Source organism: Mytilus edulis, chromosome 14 (assembly GCF_963676685.1).
Source record: "Mytilus edulis chromosome 14, xbMytEdul2.2, whole genome shotgun sequence".
NCBI classification, from domain to species: Eukaryota; Metazoa; Mollusca; class Bivalvia; order Mytilida; family Mytilidae; genus Mytilus; species Mytilus edulis.
Window position 1 is genome coordinate 42349866 of NC_092357.1, and position 19060 is coordinate 42368925.

Here is a 19060-nt window from a genome sequence, read left to right on the forward strand (position 1 = left end):
ATTAAAATTTCTGGATCCGCCACTGGACAGTTATTTGCTTAACGTCAAGTGGCAAATAATTCATGCATGTTTAGAACGAATTTATATGAATGAAATGCATTATCTAATCATACAATATATATACGAGTACACGTGTACTATATATTGATTTGATACAGAGCGAAAGATGATGTTGATAGACAGACATATAAATATTTATAATGTAAACTGTAAGTAGTATATATATATATAAATGTATATCAAAAACATTTGGACTTCTTAAATAATGTGAAGGTTAACATGAAATACGTCAAAAGGGAGAAAATGTATTACAAAGCATTTGCGTTGGATCAATCTGAAAAGTGGGACACGTGGAAAAAGGGGGTATAAACTTCTGGAGGTGGCAAAATAAAGACAATCTAGAAGTTAGTGTGTCCTCTTTAGTCTTTTATTTTTAAAAATGTTTTACCAAATAAAAAAAATGGGTCATTGAAACCTTAAACCTCCTCTCCCTCCCCCTTTTCCCCTTTTTTTTCCCGAGACGGTACCAAGGGCCGTCAGTAAAAGAAACTCTTGTAAATAGTATTTCTTTATATCCTTCGGCTACGATCTTAGAGAAAGTATCATTACTGGTTTGCGTACGTCTGTCTGTCTTGTATCAAGTTAGAATTTGATTTAAACACCTAGTTCATCATGAAGTTGTGATAATATCAACTTGAAATTAAACGCATATCATCATAATTCTGTGAACTTTTAAAATAATGTGGAAACTGAAGGTTACCGTGTATTTGTTTTTTACTAAAGTTTATCTTTTCGTTTCTTTTCATACAATTAATATATACATATATAATAATATAAATTATGCTAACATAAGATCTATAATTTATATTTAATCATAGATTCCTTCAATGAATTTTCAGACCACACAGACCACTGGATAATATTACAACAGTTGGTGTTTTGGCGGTTAGGGAGCTACCATTTGATTTTTATGGGGGGGGGGGGGGGGGGGGGGGGTAGGATGAAATTTGAAAAAAATAGGCAGGACAGGAGTTTTGAGTAAAAAATAAGGCAGGATGAGACACATACAAAAAAAAAAGTCAGGATGACAATTTGGGTAAAAAAAAGTCAGGATAAACTAAAAAAAAAAAGGCAGGACCGAACAGAGTGAAAAATAAAAAGGCAGGACAGAGATTACAGCTAAAAAAAAATGCAGGATAAAATTTTTCATCCTAGCCCCCCCATAAAAATCAAATGGTAGCTCCCTTACAGGCAGTATAATGAAGGGAAAAAGTGGAATGGTTTTTTTTTTATTTTGTTGGAAAGTTTTCCAATAGGACTTCTGACAAACATAGTTTCCGTATTAATGAATAATGGCCATCCTCCAATTATTAATTCCTCGTTGCCCTTATAAAATATTTTAAAAAATATGATATATATGACACATTTGGAAGATACCGATGTGTTGGAATTTTTTTTTTAATCAATTTGACATTTTATTAGTCTATAAGGAAAGCACAATGAAATATTGTGTCCCTATCGCAGACCTTGGATCATATAAAACGCATATTTTGAACGAATTTACAGAATACAATGTGCATGTGACTTGATTTTATCTTATTTATTTATTAATTAAGGGGTCATCCATAATTGTCAACCATTTTCCAAAGTGTACAAAACGTACACTTGGGGGGAGGGGGTTAAAAAATCAACATTTTTACCGTACGCTTTTTTTTTTATTCCCAGAATTTATTTCGTTTCCGTAGGGAAGGTCGATGTATAAAATCGAGAATTGGCTTGGGTGTGTTTCTCTTCTTATTTCTTCTTCATTATTTTCCCTTGATGATATTTATTTCGATATCATAATTCTCCTCAATCCGGATTGAACGATTAACAGATCAAATCATATGAAAACTAAATCTTTCAAAAATGTAAACTTGTAAAAAATTTTAAACAAAAAGTTTTCAAGCATTTCTCAGTACCCCCGATTGTCAATTTCACCTGCTTTATTATAGATCGTTATCGTTTCACTCTGTTTAATAAACAAAACTGATGGAAACACTAAATTCTTTGAATGTTTAGATTTTGACAAGACGCCATTTTGTGAAAAGATTTTAAACTGGTCCTTCGATTAATTTCCTTGTAATGTATTCCAAAACAGTAAACCAGTAAACCGGAAGTAAACTTATTTTTCTTAGTATAAGCCTTCTTTAATTAGGAGCACCTTCATATGAAGTTTAACCTTGAACCTTAAAAATTATCCAATATATGTACACGTTACAGTATATATACATAAACGATAATAGTGCATGAATGGCATATTTACAGGGACCTTTTGAATAGAAATACAGGTGGGAAATTTAAAAACATTACACTTTTATTGATTGCTGTCTTAAGCTCTGATTCCATCAACAACTGTCAATCCATACTTTACCAATGCAATATAACCATGCATTTCCCTTTCCTTGATTCTAAGCATAGTTTATGTGCCCTTTTGTTAATCTTTTGCATGCTCTAAGTGCTCTTTTTCATTGGAGTTCCCACTGTGTGATAGGGGAAACACTAATCTCTGAACTCTTTATTCTAACAAAGCACAAGCATCACAGATAGATGTCATCAAATAAAACAGTCAGATATGTTTTAGTTTGTTTTCAATGCAAATTTCTATATTAAACTAAAATATAATAAACAGGATCTTCTTTTTATTAAGAATGGTTGATGTACACTTTTTGAGGGAGGGTGGGGGGTCTGAAAAAGTGTACGTTTTGTACACTTTGGAAAATGGTTGACAATTATGGATGACCCCTAAACTATTATTCTGTCATTTTTTGTTTGTTCTTCAATCTTTCTTTCCTGTATGTCACTGTATGTGCGAGAGAAAATTAAAAGAAAATCGGAGATCGAAAAATACCCTGCTGATTAGCCTTCGATAAAAAAAAAAAAATGGCAAAAAATCTATACAGATTCATGTTGTCAATCAGATCACGTGACCTATGTTTATATTCTTATCATAACAAAACTGACATGCTGATTATAAGATAAATAAACAGGTAATCAAACATAATTATATCTACGGAATAAATTCATGATTTCTCCTAATGTGTTTTCCTTCTATCTCTTTTTTCGCACATCTTGCGTAGTATGTACTTTCCTCGTAAATCAAAATCATCCGAATCATCAACAATTTTCCATTATTGTTAAAAAATATTCTTGTTATGTAAAAATACATGAAGTATTTAAAAAAAAAATTCTTCGCAGCTAACACTCAATTAATGGTTAGATTGAGATTAAGAAGCAAACAATTAATTATTGAATGTTGAGCAATTCAGATAAATAAAAATGTTACTGGTTTACTTAAAAATCATAGTTTTCTGATTTTTGCTATTGCCGCCCGGGCGCCTTTGATTCCAAGGCACAGTTTATGTTAAAAAGGTTCGGGGATTTAAATGCTGGGAAAGAGTCATATATAAGAGATCGTTTATCTTTAAGTTGGTCTGCTTTCAAAAAAATGAAGTCTTCTTCTATACCCATGCATTGTAACAGTACATATAATCTGTTCGCAGTTCCCATATAAAATACCGTTAAGTTCTTGTCATGATGGTGCATTAAATATACATGTAATATCTTAAGGAGAACGTTTAGCATTCAACGACCAAGACATGAATCACATAGGTTGATCCAGGGGGCGGGGGTTGGGAGGGGGGTTTGCCCTCCCACCGTTTTATTGGAAAAATTTGGTTAATTATATAGGGAATCACTGAAACAAGACTGGAGCCCCCCCCCCCCTTTTTTTGTTAGTCAGAGGGCCTCCCTTATAAAAGGTTCTGGATCCGCCACTGAATCATGATATCGTTGTTGTCAAACATATTGGATTATCAAACTTTAAAATATATATTCCCTGTTACATTTTGCGTTAAAGTTCCGACTTTACAGACTTTTGCTAAAGTACGAAGTAAACATGATCCGAAAAAAAACTTCATATTAGTGTTTTATTCATTGGCAATGGCGCTATTGAAACAACACTATCATTGATAATTGATAACGTTCCTCAAAATGAAGTTGTTAGTATCATTATTTATAATCACTTGCAATTATATAAGACCAGACATTTCGTTTTTTTCTATGTTTTTGGTAAGTCTTTTCAAAATCAACTGAATGTGGTTTGCTCACTTGCCGTATGGGTTTTGATGCCAAAGTTCTTATATTGGTTAGGGTCTTTCAAATAAATTGAATAGGGACCAGTTTACTAAGAAATCAAATCAACCAGATTATCTCCCTTAGCACCCGTGTAAGTTGAAAATGGATGATTTATTTGCCACTGTACGTTGGACAAACAAATATCAATTATTTTTTATACAATAAAATTAGTTAATACTAAAATTTGGGACTTCCTATTTTAAAAAAACGAAAAAAGATATAAAAACAAGCACTTTACAAAACGGAGATAAAAACAAGTTACATGTATAGGCTTAGTGTATATTATTCCACTTTTTTCGAAGTTTTGTTTTGGTGATATTATCATGATTATACATCAGATTTTCTTCTAATATTTAAAATCAAAGATAACAAATTCATACATTATTGACAGAATAAGAAATGAGGCCCCTCATGGGGGGTCCTAGTAATCACATAATCACCATTTTTTTGCCAATATAATCACATAATCATTAAATATTTGCTTATCTTTAGTAATCAAATAATCATAAACTAAAAATACAGTCCTAGGTAATCAAATAATCATGAAATATTTGGCTTAATAATCAAATAATCATTAAAAAAACGGCCAAGTAATCACATAATCAAAAACCCCATGAGGGCCCTCAGAAATTTACTTTGTATTAAACTTGTATCGGCAAATGTTCTATGATATAAACCAAGTAGTCAATGTAACGGAAAATAAATAGAACAAAAATATAGAACAAAGGGAGAGTATTCGTTAAATTTAAAAAAAAATGTTTCCTAGTTGGCTAAAAGCCAGTAGGTCCGAGTACACAGTTATCGTCCTTTGATTCACAAATATAGTCCTTAGTGTGGACAGTGTGTTACTTGCAAATTTTTGTTATACCCCTTCCAAATTTATTTCTCCATGTTTTATGCCTCATATAGCAAGTTGGGCGGTGAAATGACACTGTAAAAAAATTTGGGTCATAAATATTAATGTAAAGTAGTGATTAGGTCCAGCTGAAAAAGGTCAAAAATTAGCACTTCGGAAGCTGTGAAAAGATTTCAAGACCCCCTGCACAGAAAATTGTTCATATTTTGAGTTAGAGCTGATGAAGTTTTCTATAATTTTGATATAATTTGTCCCAAAAGTAGTACAACACACTGTAAAAATATTATTGAGAAAGCGCAGGTGGGATTTTTTAAATTTTCATTTATTGTCTAAAAGAAATGCACTACGAAATAACTGTGTACTCGGACCAGTAGGTTGATATTTCTTGTCATTCAGGCATTCTATTTACTGATTTTGAATTAGCATTAAATCTCTGAACGAGGGTCACAATGTGGATCGAACTTACTAATTTTTGTCAGGTTTTAGGCCATTTTCTTCTTCTTTTTTTGGCACATTATTTTCACCATTTACTTTACTTTTTTCCCAGTTTTTCTGAATATATTTTTACTATTTTGTCACCTTTTGATTCTCTTATTGTTATCCCTCTACAGACCCTTGTAGTATATTGCTAGTATAATCAGCCTATCAATGGCCTAATAAATTTTAAGTTATATGATTACTATAGAGAAATTTTTTAAAAGAATTTGATTCAGTAAAATGGCTTAAAATAATTAAATATTTCACATTGCGAATATTTGAATATACTTTCAAAGCGATCTGTAGAACTGAGCAGCTGAGTTCTAGAGCTTCGGTGTTTCTGTTTGAATACGAATTAGACATTAAAATATTATATAATCATTTCGGATTTACGGTAAAATATAGCTCTGCTGTTTTTTTTAGTTCAGAATAAAATGACTTATCCGCAGGGAATTGACATGGTGACAGAAATCGTGTTATTGTTCCTTTGATCAAAGAGATTTTTTGTTTTTGCTGTAAATTATATTATGAAAGGTAAATATATAATGAAAATATATAAATTTTAAACTTAATTGTTTAAGGTGCCAAAATAATGGGTACATTAGACTTGATATAAATAATTGTTATGTAACTAACCTACATTATTCTTTATATTGTTGTTTGCTTAACGTCCAGTTGCAAACATTTCATGCATTTTTATACTTTTGAATTAAGGAAGAATACATTAATAGATTAGGGACACACCGGCAAAGAGTGCATTTGCAATTAACAATGATTAAGAAAATGAAATTCAAAATTTATGTCCTCATGTTTTTGCCTCAAAAAACTGGTATGAGAATAAAATTACACTGTCATGGCTGTGAAAATATTTCGTGAATTTTAAAGTGCACGAAATGTGATTTGGTCCACTTTAAAAATATCATAAAAAAAGTGTCTGAAGCCGTTTTCAAACTGTCAAAATTGTCCATATTTTGAGTTATAGCTAATGGAATTTTCGTTAATTTTAGTATAATTTGTCCCATAAGTAGAAGGCTACGTACATCAAAAAAGTTGTAAACAAATTTCAAAAAAGCAAAGGAACGTTATTTTAAATTTTAAATACAGAAGGGGAATGGGGAATTTGTCAAAGAGCCAACAACCCGACAAAAGAGTAAAAAACTGTCGAAGGTCAGCAATGGGTATTCAACACAACTTTTATTGTTTTAAAGATATACACTTCAAAATAACTATATTTTCGGGCCAATTATCCACTGTTGCTTATTCCTCATGTTCCTATTCATTCTAATTACACAATAAACTAGGACAACTAACAATTAAACAGACACTGCCAAGAAACAAGAACATACGATTGTCTTCCGACCGAAAAACAGTCAAGATGTAATATTTCTTTACAAACACTTGTCAATTTGCATCAAATGGGTAAATTATTCTTTTAATCAGACACGAAAAAATAATTACAAGTAGTGAGTAAATTGTGATTAAGGGTTTTTAGCCCCTAAATAGACAACATGATAAAGCGCTTGCTAAAAATGTTATCGCAGAGTCAAATAATTTCTACTGATACCCTGTCCACAGAAGCATTGGAATCTTAACTTACACGTTGAAATATTTTTATTTGAACCGCAACGCATTTTAATACTTCACTTCAGGTTTGTCATGTTTATGAATGTCTAATGAATATAACTTGTAGATGTAATGCTTAGTTTCTTATTCTCTTGGCATAGACCGGGAAAACGAATATTAAAAATCATAGCGTCCCTAAAGCTCTCCATGACATTTTATCTTTTTGAGGGAACAGTAGAAATCCGTTTAATTTAATTGCCGGAATCAAACTTAGTTTTCAGCAAACGAGCTATAATTTTATAATTCTTGTAGTATAATTCATTATGGCTTATTGCCTACAAAATAATATTATGATTCCTATGTGCACACTATGTGCTTTTTGTAAAACCTTAATTCGTATCACTCGAGATATAAAATTTAGAAAGCGAACAAGCATGACAAAAATTAGTTTTAGTGTTTTAAAACTACAAGACACAAATAAAACAACCATTGAAAACAACCAAAACCCTCTACGACTAATTTTAGGACAATATCTTAAGTTTATTAACTGGAAACTTACAACCAAACGTCTCATTTATTTTCTAATCTGAATAAATCAGATGCGAGTTGCTCTATATTTACGATGGCTACATTTGCATTGCAGTGGGAAAGCCGATCATGGGAAGGGGCAGAAACAATGTCTACTTTGCAATCGCAATAGGGGGTTATAGATTAACCCAGATGTACTAAGATCTACTAATATTCATAGGGGGTTATAGATTAACCCAGATGTACTAAGATCTACTAATATTCATAGGGGGTAATAGATTAACCCAGATGTACTAAGATCTACTAATATTCATCGATTATTAGCTTGTAGAAAACCACAAGTAATCATTAAGATATATGTCTAAGGCAGACGATATTGTCAATGTATACTGGGATAACATAATACTAAAGCCAAAAATATCTCAGCGGCTATGAATGCTACATACATGACTGTGTACATTTATTACGACAATTTTAGATACTTGATGTCGCTTTAAATTATATATTTTACATTTTACATCAAGTTAGTTGTTATTTTAATAATTCAATGTTTATTTTTTGTTATTTATATGTGGTTGTTTCTACTGGTGTAAAAAGGTTAGAAATATTAACTCTTTAGTTTTATAGTGATGATGATTTAAAACATTTCTCTGATCATTTTTGCGCAAAATTTACTAGGATATTATTTTATTTTCAACAAACGGAGTGTTTATTTGTTATGACTCGCCTTGAATGTGCATGAAATATTTGCTACTGGATGAATAGCAAATTATAATCAATCAATATATTTATACATCTGACAGAATTACATAACATATATATATAACATTCGTCTAGTTATGTGTGTAATATTGGCCACTTAGCAATAAATACAAACAACAAACGAAATTTCTGCAATTTCATTAAAAAACCACTTTTTTAATGAACAATTACCCAAAAAAAAAATTAAAAAAAAAATAATAAATGAAATAAAATAAATAATTCTATTTTTTCTAGGATAACAAGATGAACAAGGTCACAATTCTTACATTAAATACAAAAATGATCATAAAAATACAGTAGAAGGGTTATCCTCTAAAGCATACGATATTTTTTTTACACTCTTAGCAAGTTTCATTGTTTATTAAGTGACAAAAAACCCATAGGACAATATTTGTTTTCTGATGCATATTAAAAAATATAAATAAAAAGTTGTGGTATAACTGCTATTAAGAAACTCTCCACAAAAAACCAAATGACAACTAAAATTAACAATTATGGGTCACCCTACGGTACGGCCTTCCACAATGAGTAAAAATCTATAACTGAATGCATTAAATCGAACTAACAACATTTTTCTTGCATTTTTAGCGCAGCGATTACTATGCCTATTTAGGATTATGATTATACCCTAAAATATTTATTGATTACTAGACATATTTATTTAAGACTATATTGCATGTTATTGCATCCCAATATATTTTATTGTTATTTGATTTCAGAGAATATATCTGATTACCACAAATATACCTCAACTTTTACTACATAGGTGATTGCTCTGGCAAAACATTGTGATAATAAATAATATATTTATTGTAGTATAAGCATGAGACAGCTTAATTGTGACAAAATACAAATAACATAACACATAAAAAATACATTATAGCAAATCATTTTATAAAGATTATTTTGTGAAGAAAGTGCCTCTGGTTCAGTAGCATACTACCAGTGCAGCATTTTGATTATTTTATAATTCAAGCATGCTTTTACAAATAATTTTACAAAACTTGTTTTTTGACAAGATTTTTTTCTCTAATCGTCTTTTTTCCCCAGACACCCTGCTTGCAAATTATTTCCAAGTGGCTATGCCACTGTGGTTTCTTTTGAAAGATAAAATATACATACCCAAAATACGCTAAAACCGTCGGAGATGATGATATTGAACAAATAATCCCTAAAAATAGTAAAACTTGATTCAGTAACATCGTGTTTTCCACCGATTATGCAAGTACATTGTTCCAAATTTGTTCATGACATCCAGAATTTCATCCTTTGTAGTTTGAGCATTCACAAGATTATTTTAAATATGCAAATTATCCGTTGTATTATACTAAACACTCCATAGACTCATTTTACATTTTGAAGCAAGGTATAGTGTCACATATTAATATAAACTCCTAAAAATTGTCATTTGTAATTTTTTTTCGCAGCTTTCAACTTTTAAAATCAAAATTTAATATCATTTCTCTAGGGTCATCAAAGATCGCCTTATCGCGAATTTATCATGTTCACTGGAATATTAATATAGCCTAAACTTTAAATATTCCGAAGTTCAACACAAACAAAATTGTGTTTGATTTCTCGAGTTCCTGTCGTGAAATTAAATTTATCAAATTTCCTTCAAAGAATCGTTGGATTAACCTTTAACAGAAAAAATCATGAATAACAAAACTTTTCGAACATTCTGTGCGTGATTTTCTAGCAGCGCCACTCTGCGGGAGATTGTTACACATCCAGGTTTCACTAGCACGTGCTACTATCTATCGTCTGTTGGTTCTAACATGTCGTAAGTTCGTTGATGTATTTAATCAATGGACGTATTCGTTGTATCATATGGAGTGAGATAACTTTCCGTCTTGTGTTGATTGATTCGCGGGCAGTTATGTCACCAATAGCTTGTTGCTTGTCTCTCTCGTATTTACATAGATGTGATGTATGGGTTGGAGAGGTTACAAACAGATATGTGAAAAAAGTTTTGAAATTTATCGCTTAAGTTATTTTAAAAACGTAAATTTTAACACAGGATTTAAAACATTGTCCCAGGTAATTCATATAAGATTATATTTAAGATTTATGAAATCTGGGCGGTCATTGGAGATTGATTATTAATTGAGGTGACCGCCATCAAACCCGCCCCCATCGCTGTATTTGGTGGCAGCTCTCGATGAATAAGAATCATTCAAGAATTCACATAAAGGCCAACAAGATTAATAATAGAAAGATCGAACTGTTAAGGTGCGACTTTTATCTCTTATATAGGAGTGTATTTCGTGATGTACAGTTCTACCTATCTATTTCTCTTAAAATAGCCATTAATCACTAAGAACTTGATTTATTTCTATAATTTCTTAGTACTTTTATTTAGATGTGATGATATGTCCACCTATGATGGTCAGTTATGATTTCGGTATTTTAGTCAAATTAAAGAATCTTTAATATACTACCGTAGTTTTGTCATATTTATTTGTATGGTATCTTACTTGACGTTTCTTTTTAAGTTGCGTTATCTGACCACGGAAATCTATACATCGCTGCGTCTATCTTTTTTTTTAATTCCAAGGGTAACACATTAAAATTTAACTGTTCGTGTTGCTATGTATTTTTAGAAACCTACACTTCAACCAATGAAAAAATCGGAAATAAAAATAAATAAATCTCATTTTATCAGTTTAAAGCAATTACTTTAGTTACTAAAAGATTATAAAATATTTAATTTGACACAAATAAAATATACGCCAAGATGTACGTTTCATTCATAAGATATATTAACTGCATTTATTTCTTTCCATGGCAAAATAGATCCATTTTAATGATGCATGATATATTATATGATGCATGCACGAAGGTGCAGTTTTGATGTAAATAAAAATATAACAAATGGATAAACCTAAGAAAAAATTAATTTTAGCCACAGAACGTAACACTAAAAAATACTATAATGTATATAGTTATAAGGTGCGGATCCAGAAATTAAAAATGGGTTCTACCTGGGAAAGGGAAGGTCAACGTCTTCTTTCCGTCGTATTTTTTGCGCGGTTAAAACATCTGGCTAAAGGCGGGTTCCAATCACAATTCGCCGATGATAAACCATGATGCATATAAAAATGCAGTTTTGATGTTGTAATTTTTTTTTATCACAAACGAATAAACCAATACAAAAGTAAATTTATTGACAGAGCATATATACTGCATGACAAACACTGCGAAATGTGTTGTAATACAACATTGATTGATGGAACCAGAAATAGAGAAACATATTGGATGAATTTGTTAATGAGACAACAACCCATCAAAACACAGGAAAATATGTTAAAACATATAGAATTATAGCATTCCGTCATTGATTAGAGCAAGTAAAAATAGATGTCAATAAGAACAGAAAAAGTTTAACCTGTTTCAGTAGGTCATCGTGTCGTTAATGAGAGTACTTATTATCCTGTCTTCTTTTTTTATAAGTCATACTTCTCCATTATTTATATTTTTTTTCAATCATTCTCTTTTTTCATATTTTAGCACACAATTCCTCACTTTTCTGTATTTTTCTGTTCTTTTCTGTTTTACACCATGCACGCGGACTCTAGTTGCTTCAAATTATGAATGGAATACAATATATACCCAGCAGTTAAATGCTTACCGCCAACAATTTTAGGAAAACAAAAAGATAAAAAGATAAAAAGACGGCAATTGAAATCAACAAAAAAACACTATATATTCCAAGTTAAGCCAAACATTCACATCATCATAAATACCAAGTCAAACCAAATATCATGTCGCATATGATGCATATATATACCAAGTTAAGCCAAACATTCATGACGCATTATATATACCAATTTGGGCAAAACATTCATGACAAATCACAATATATACCAAGTTAAGCCAAACATTCACGAAGCATCATCAAGCATACCAAAAAATAAGTTAAGCCAAACATTCATGACGCATCATCAAACATACCAAGTTAAGCCAAACATTCATGACGCATCATCAAACATACCAAAGTAAGCCAAACATGCATGACGCATCAAACATACCAAGTTAAGCCCAACATTCATGACGCATCATCAACCATACCAAGTTAAATCAAACATACCAGGTTAAGCCAAACATTCATGACGCATCATCAAACATACCAGGTTAAGCCAAACATTCATGACGCATCATCAAGCATACCAAGTTAAGCCAAACATTCATGACGTATCCTCAAACATACCAAGCTAAGGTAAACATTCATGACGCTCCATCAAACATACCAGGTTAAGCCAAACATATATGATGCATCATCAAACATACCAAGTTAAGCCAAACATTCATGACGCATCATCAAGCATACCAGGTTTAGCCAACATTCATGACGCATCTTCAAGCATACCAAATTAAGCCAAACATTCATGACGTATCCTCAAACATACCAAGTTAAGCCAAACATTCATGACGCTTCATCAAACATACCAGGTTAAGCCAAACATTCATGACGCATCATCAAACATACCAAGTTAAGCCAATATTCATGACGCATCATCAATCATACCAAGTTAAGCCAAACTTTCATGACGCATCAAACATACCAATTTAAGCCAAACATTCATGACGAATCAAACATCACATTAAGCCAAACATTCATGACGCAATATCAAGCATACCAAGTTAAGCCAAACATTCATGACACATCATCAAACATACCAAGTTAAGCCAAACATTCATGACGCATCATCAAACATACCAGGTTAAGCCAAACATTCATGACGCATCATCAAACATACCAAGTTAAGCCAAACATTCATGACGCATCATCAAACATACCAAGTTAAGCCAAACATTCATGACGCATCATCAAACATACCAAGTTAAGCAAAACATTCATGACTTATCATCAAGTATACCAGGTTAAGCCAAACATTCATGACGCATCATCAAACATACCAAGTTAAGCCAAACATTCATGACGCATCATCAATCATACCAGGTTAAGCCAAACATTCATGACGCATCATCAAACATACCAAGTTAAGCCAAACATTCATGACGCATCATCAAACATACCAAGTTAAGCCAAACATTCATGACGCATCATCAAACATACCAAGTTAAGCCAAACATTTATGACGCATCATCAAACATACTCAGTTAAGCCAAACATTCATGATGCTTCATTAAACATACCAGGTTAAGCCAAACATTCATGACGCATCATCAAACATACCAAGTTAAGCCAAACATTCATGACGCATCATCAAACATACCAAGTTAAGCCAAACATTCATGACGCATCATCAAACATACAAAGTTAAGCCAAACATTCATGACGCATCATCAAGTATACCAAGTTAAGCCAAACATTCATGACGCATCATTTATACCAAGTTCAGCTAAACATTAATTTTAACCTGAAACCAAACGCTGACCCGCGAGTTTTGGCTTCCAACAGGCAATTTGTGGATTCATTGCGAAATGTTTGCAAGGCATTGAAGATTGAAACGTGCACGAGTTTGATACACTCACTACACGGAGCTTAAAATATAACGTCCGAAGTCCGACTAGACGCAGATTCGTATTAATGCATCCTTCACAACCAAGTATGTGCACCTCTTTGTCATGGTGTTTACTGTTCGGCTTAAACGCCCAGGGACAACAGTATATTTATATACTCTGGCTGATACAGGAAGATATCCGTAAAGTTGAGAATTGAAATGGGGAATCACGGTGTCAACAATCCGACAAAGAACAGAAAACAGCCTCAGGCCACCAATGGGTCTTCAACACAGTGAAAAAATCCTGCACCCAGAGACGGGCTTCAGCTGACCCATTAGCAAACAATTGTACTGTAATTCAGTGAAAATGACGTTTTTTTTTTAATATATGAAATACTTAAGCTTACATATAAGTCTAAGGTACTTGTAATATGTTAATTAAGATGTAACTGGTGGCCTAATGGTACATGACACTTGTAATTTGTAACGTTGTTAATTTACGACCCGTGAGATTGACAACAAATTATTTATTGTTCGTGGCAGAATGTATCTTAATTTGTTATCTTTTTATCTCCGATTAAATATAATAAATTATTACATTGGTTGCAATGAATTACATTGATTTCTCAGTTAGATAAAAACCGATAATTTCACATGTGAAATAAACGTGGTTATTTCACTCTCTGACGTCATACAACAATAGGCGTTGTCAAGACGTCGATAACGTCGGATCAAAACAAATTGTCAATGCGTAGGAAAAAGATATAGTTCCTTACATTTTCTTAATTTCATAAAAAAAAAAGCCATTTGCCAATGTAATAAAAAGAATAACTAATCGCCGTATTTGAATATCAAAAATAAGACAACTTGTGACCGAACGCCGCTATGGATTAAACTCGTGCTGCGCACTCGTTTAATCCATGCGTCGTTCGGTCACGCGTTGTCTTATTTTTGATATTCAAATACGGCGATTAGTTATACTATAAATAAAGCGTAGAGGATATAAAAGGGTATTAGGTACTTTTACTACTCAAAGGATATCTCCTTAATAACGTTGAGTAGATAAAATCTTTGTAAAAAACAAGAACTAAAATTGTATTCGCCAGACGGACGTTTCGTTTTCAAAAGACTCATCCGTAACGCTCGAATCAAAAAGGAGAAAACAGACCAAAATGAGAATGAATTTGAAGAGCAATGAAAACCTAAATACCATGATGTTTTTCCAAATACAGCTTGTATTCTATTATGAAGGTTGGAGTAAAAAAAAGGTGATAAGTATACTTTAACCTTGATTTTTGCTTGACGTCCAGTAGCGAATGTTTCTTGCATATTCAGGACAATATCATATCAATTAGCAGAGACATCAAGTGTCAACCATCTGACCGGGTTACAAAAAGGTTCAAAGTTAAGAAAAGTATGCATGTATATGTACAGATTAGTCATCCTATAAAAGGTTTTATTATTTTTAAACAATTATCATTAAGGAGTTTTCTTGATTTATTTTAAGGGGGCAGGACCTTTTTCGGGACGTCGGGATTGGGTGTTTTTAAGTTCGGAATTTCGGGACTGATCCTCTCGGGATCCGGGAATTCTTTTTTGGAATGTCGGGATTTAATTTTCTTTAAATTCGTGACCTCGGGATTTCATATTGTTAAGCCCGGGATTTCGGGATCCGGGCCCCTCCACCCCCTCTTTAAAATAATGGCATTAAATCAAAATATGTAAAATTCTGCTGCATGAAATTTGATTTCGCTGGTAATTTTCTCCAAAACTTCTCTTGTCTTGTCATGTCCCTAATGGTACCAATTGTACTGCACAAGATGTGCATTTCGACAATCTCTTGAGTATAATGCTCGAGGCCGACAGTAGCCTAGAGTTGTGTGTACATTGTGTTATATTTAAAACCAAATCTGCGCCTTGTAATAAAATAACAGAAACAAATATAAATTCTAAACTAGATTCTATACAAATCATTTGTATATAAGATACATCATAGAAAACTAAAGAATAAGCAACACGAACCCCACCAAAAACCGTGGATGATCTCAGGTGCTCTGGAAGGGTAATCAAATCCTGTGCTGCACGTGGCACCCGTCGTGTTTTTCATAATAGTACAAACCCGGATAAGTCTACGATTTGGTATGATTGCCAATGAGACCACTATTTACCATTGTTCCGAGGATTGAGTCACGGTTCTGTTGAGGTGTATTTATATTAGATCATTTGTAGTTTGTATGCTGCAGTGACAAAATGCAACAGCTTGTATCTCGGACATGCTTCAATGACTTCAGAATTACTACAATATTCAAGGTCATGTCATATGATTATGTCACACTCGTTCATTCGCCGCTTTTAGAATCTAATACATTTTGGGTAATAGTTTAAACACGTACACCAATACGTTTTTAGAAGGCAAGAACGTCCCAAACCACGTTAATTTAAACCTTAAAATGACGTCATTTTCATTATCGTGTCCGAACCAATGAAATCACATTTATCCTTAAAAAAAAACTGGTACGGCGAATTATTAAGAAATACTTACAACAATTTTTGCTCTTTCATTATCATCCTGGGTTACAATCGGAATCCTGCTGGGAATATGCCTCATAGTACGGAATTTTCACATTGTTGTAAGATTAGAATTTGTGATAAAGTAGGTCTTAAACGAACATAACAAAACCACAGATATATTTTGGTACATTGTTGTCATCTTCTATGCATCTTAATTAAACATTGTTAATTAACCAATGTCTTAGTCATACATGAGTAATTTTGGATGTAAAAATCGTTAAATATAAAGATAACTTATGGACTAAAAGTATTTAGAGTGAGGTATATCTATTTTGATAATACTATAAACGTTTCTTTTATTGAACTGAATAAGTTTGATTGTTGGTCTGTATTGCCACTATCAGCACTAATTGCTTTATTTTGTTTGGCAGAGAAATCCGAAGTCCCCGGATAGAAACATCAAACTTCGGCAGGAAAACTGACATTCCTAGTCGATTAAGATTGGAGTTGATCGCCCCTACACTAGCAAAGTTTGCTCATGTGAAATTCACCGTATAATTTCAAAAAATTACATTAGATGTATGTTTCGTTATAATACGTTATTCTGATTGGCTAACTGCACATCACATGTTATTCCTAAAGCAATGCATTACACAATAAAACTTATCATTCATGATAACACGAGGTCCCACAATAAAGTGCACAGGTGAATTAAATTAAAAAATAGATAAATATCGTGTTTCATAAACCCAAGGATTTGTATAGTAAAATGTAATTATAAGTATTGAATGCTTCTTTTTGTAACTTCATAGGGATGTAAAAACGTTGCCCGTGCGCACATTTTTAGAATGAATCGCGGAAAATGTACTTCGATCAACGCTTTCATACCCCAATGAAGTTACAAAAAGAAGCATTCAATTCTTAAGTAAAATTTACATCAAAAGTACCAGTCTTGTATTACAACTCCAGTTGTATGCTGAATTGAAACATATATATAGACTTTAAAAAAATCTTGCATCTTTTGGGGATATCAATCCAGGAAAGTGGAAGGATATCATGTTCACTGGAAGTGGTGCGGCCTAGTAAAAACAGCAAACAGAAAGTAGAAAAAAATGTTTTGACTTCAGGATTACGTAACTATTTATTCTTCGTGGCATGACCCACTTTTTTTCGATTAAATCACAATTTCACATTAGTACATACATGATATGAACATGGAATTTATTTTCTATGTAGCATTTTTTTATTTTCAAAGATTAGCTGTTTTGCATGTAAGCCTACGGAGCAGTCAATTACAAGACTGCAACCTCAAACGAGCTTTCACGTGAATTTCCCAGCGTAGTGAACAGGAAATACGCACACTGCTCTGTGGTTTATTTTTCAAATATAGAAGTTCGTTAACACAAAATACATTCAATAATGGGACTGATCATTTGACATGAATTAAGACAGTATAAATCATTTAAGATAAACAAACTTTTCACTTTTATACCAAATATTGAATCATTGCCTTTCATAGAAGCTAAGAAAACTGACCAAAAAATTAGATTTTTAAGCATAAAATTTTTCAAAAATTGTTTATGGAATTACTCTCCCTTTCTGAAATACTGACCCCCGACCCCCTGAATAGTTTGAAAAGAGAAGTTACTAAGTTCCCAAAATATCCATTTCTGCACTGATTAAAAGGTCGTGTTAAAATGAACATGTTAGCTTAGTTTATGTCACCTATATATGATTATTTTTTTAGGAAATTATTATCACATTCTACATTTTTTCGAGTTATCCATCATGTAAAAAACATATAGGGGCAAATGTTAATTGCACAATTGAAGGGCATCGATCGATTAGAAAGGAGTTTTTAGGTTCTATTCATTTTATTTGGCATTCTTTCTGTCACATATTTCCCTAAAGCAAGTTGCACTACACAAATTGCAATTTAAACCAAAATATTTTCTAAATCAAAAATTTGTCTCGTAATTTTTTTTTTGCTGAGGGTTACATTATATCATTCAAAGGTTAGTATTATTAAATAGCGTATCTTGGTTTTTTTTCTTTTGATAAAAGGTCAAAATGTGTACAGAAGAATTGTTCTTGTAATGTTAAATACGCTCTGAAACTAGGATTGTATGTCGTCATATATAGTTGGTGTTGTATTATTGTCCTCTCCTTTCTAAGATTTTTACCAATATTTCAAGCATTGCCAATATTTCTTTCCGACGGACGAGTACAATATTAAATTAACTTGTGAAATGGTTTCAGAAGAGAAACAAAAATATGTATATGAGGATCAGAATGAGATAAAGAGGGGGTCTTAATTTTTGTATACTTTAACTTTTATGTCATTTTCCTTATCTTTTAAACGATTACGATATCAAGCGATTTCAAGTTCTTTAATTCCTTGTTTGAACGTTTTCTGATTTCTCAATTCTTAATGTTTTTGCCAGTAGTTCTCTATTCTGTAGACAAAACACTACGTTAAAACCTAAAGACTGAGCAATACAAACAACATGCACCAAAAAAAGAACCGATCTCATATGCTTCAGAACGGTATATAAACTGAAAGAAAAAAAACCACTGTAACTTCATAATGTGACAAATTAAGGTTATTAACATTAACTATTAATTATCTTTGTCAAAACTCCAAATAATGAGTAGGGTATAGCTACAGATAGTTCATGGATTTTCCCTTTTCCGGTATTATAATTTATGATAACGAATG

At 32.1% G+C, this 19060-nt stretch overlaps 2 protein-coding genes across 3 annotated transcripts in view; one reads left to right on the forward strand and one right to left on the reverse strand.

Moving 5' to 3' along the window:
* The window catches only part of LOC139502718 (protein Wnt-9a-like), a 48562-nt gene extending 32073 nt beyond the window's left edge, over positions 1–16489 (reverse strand). Inside the window, exon 1 of one of the 2 annotated variants that reach the window (XM_071292281.1) lies at positions 16373–16489. In XM_071292281.1, the coding sequence (XP_071148382.1) occupies positions 16373–16398 (26 nt within the window). In that variant the 5' untranslated portion in view covers positions 16399–16489. Of the gene's footprint in view, positions 1–9484; positions 10341–16372 lie in introns of those variants that run through there. The other variant, XM_071292280.1, reaches the window with a different exon arrangement.
* The window catches only part of LOC139502590 (protein Wnt-6-like), a 466832-nt gene that overhangs the window by 199967 nt on the left and 247805 nt on the right, over positions 1–19060 (forward strand). The window lies entirely within an intron of this gene.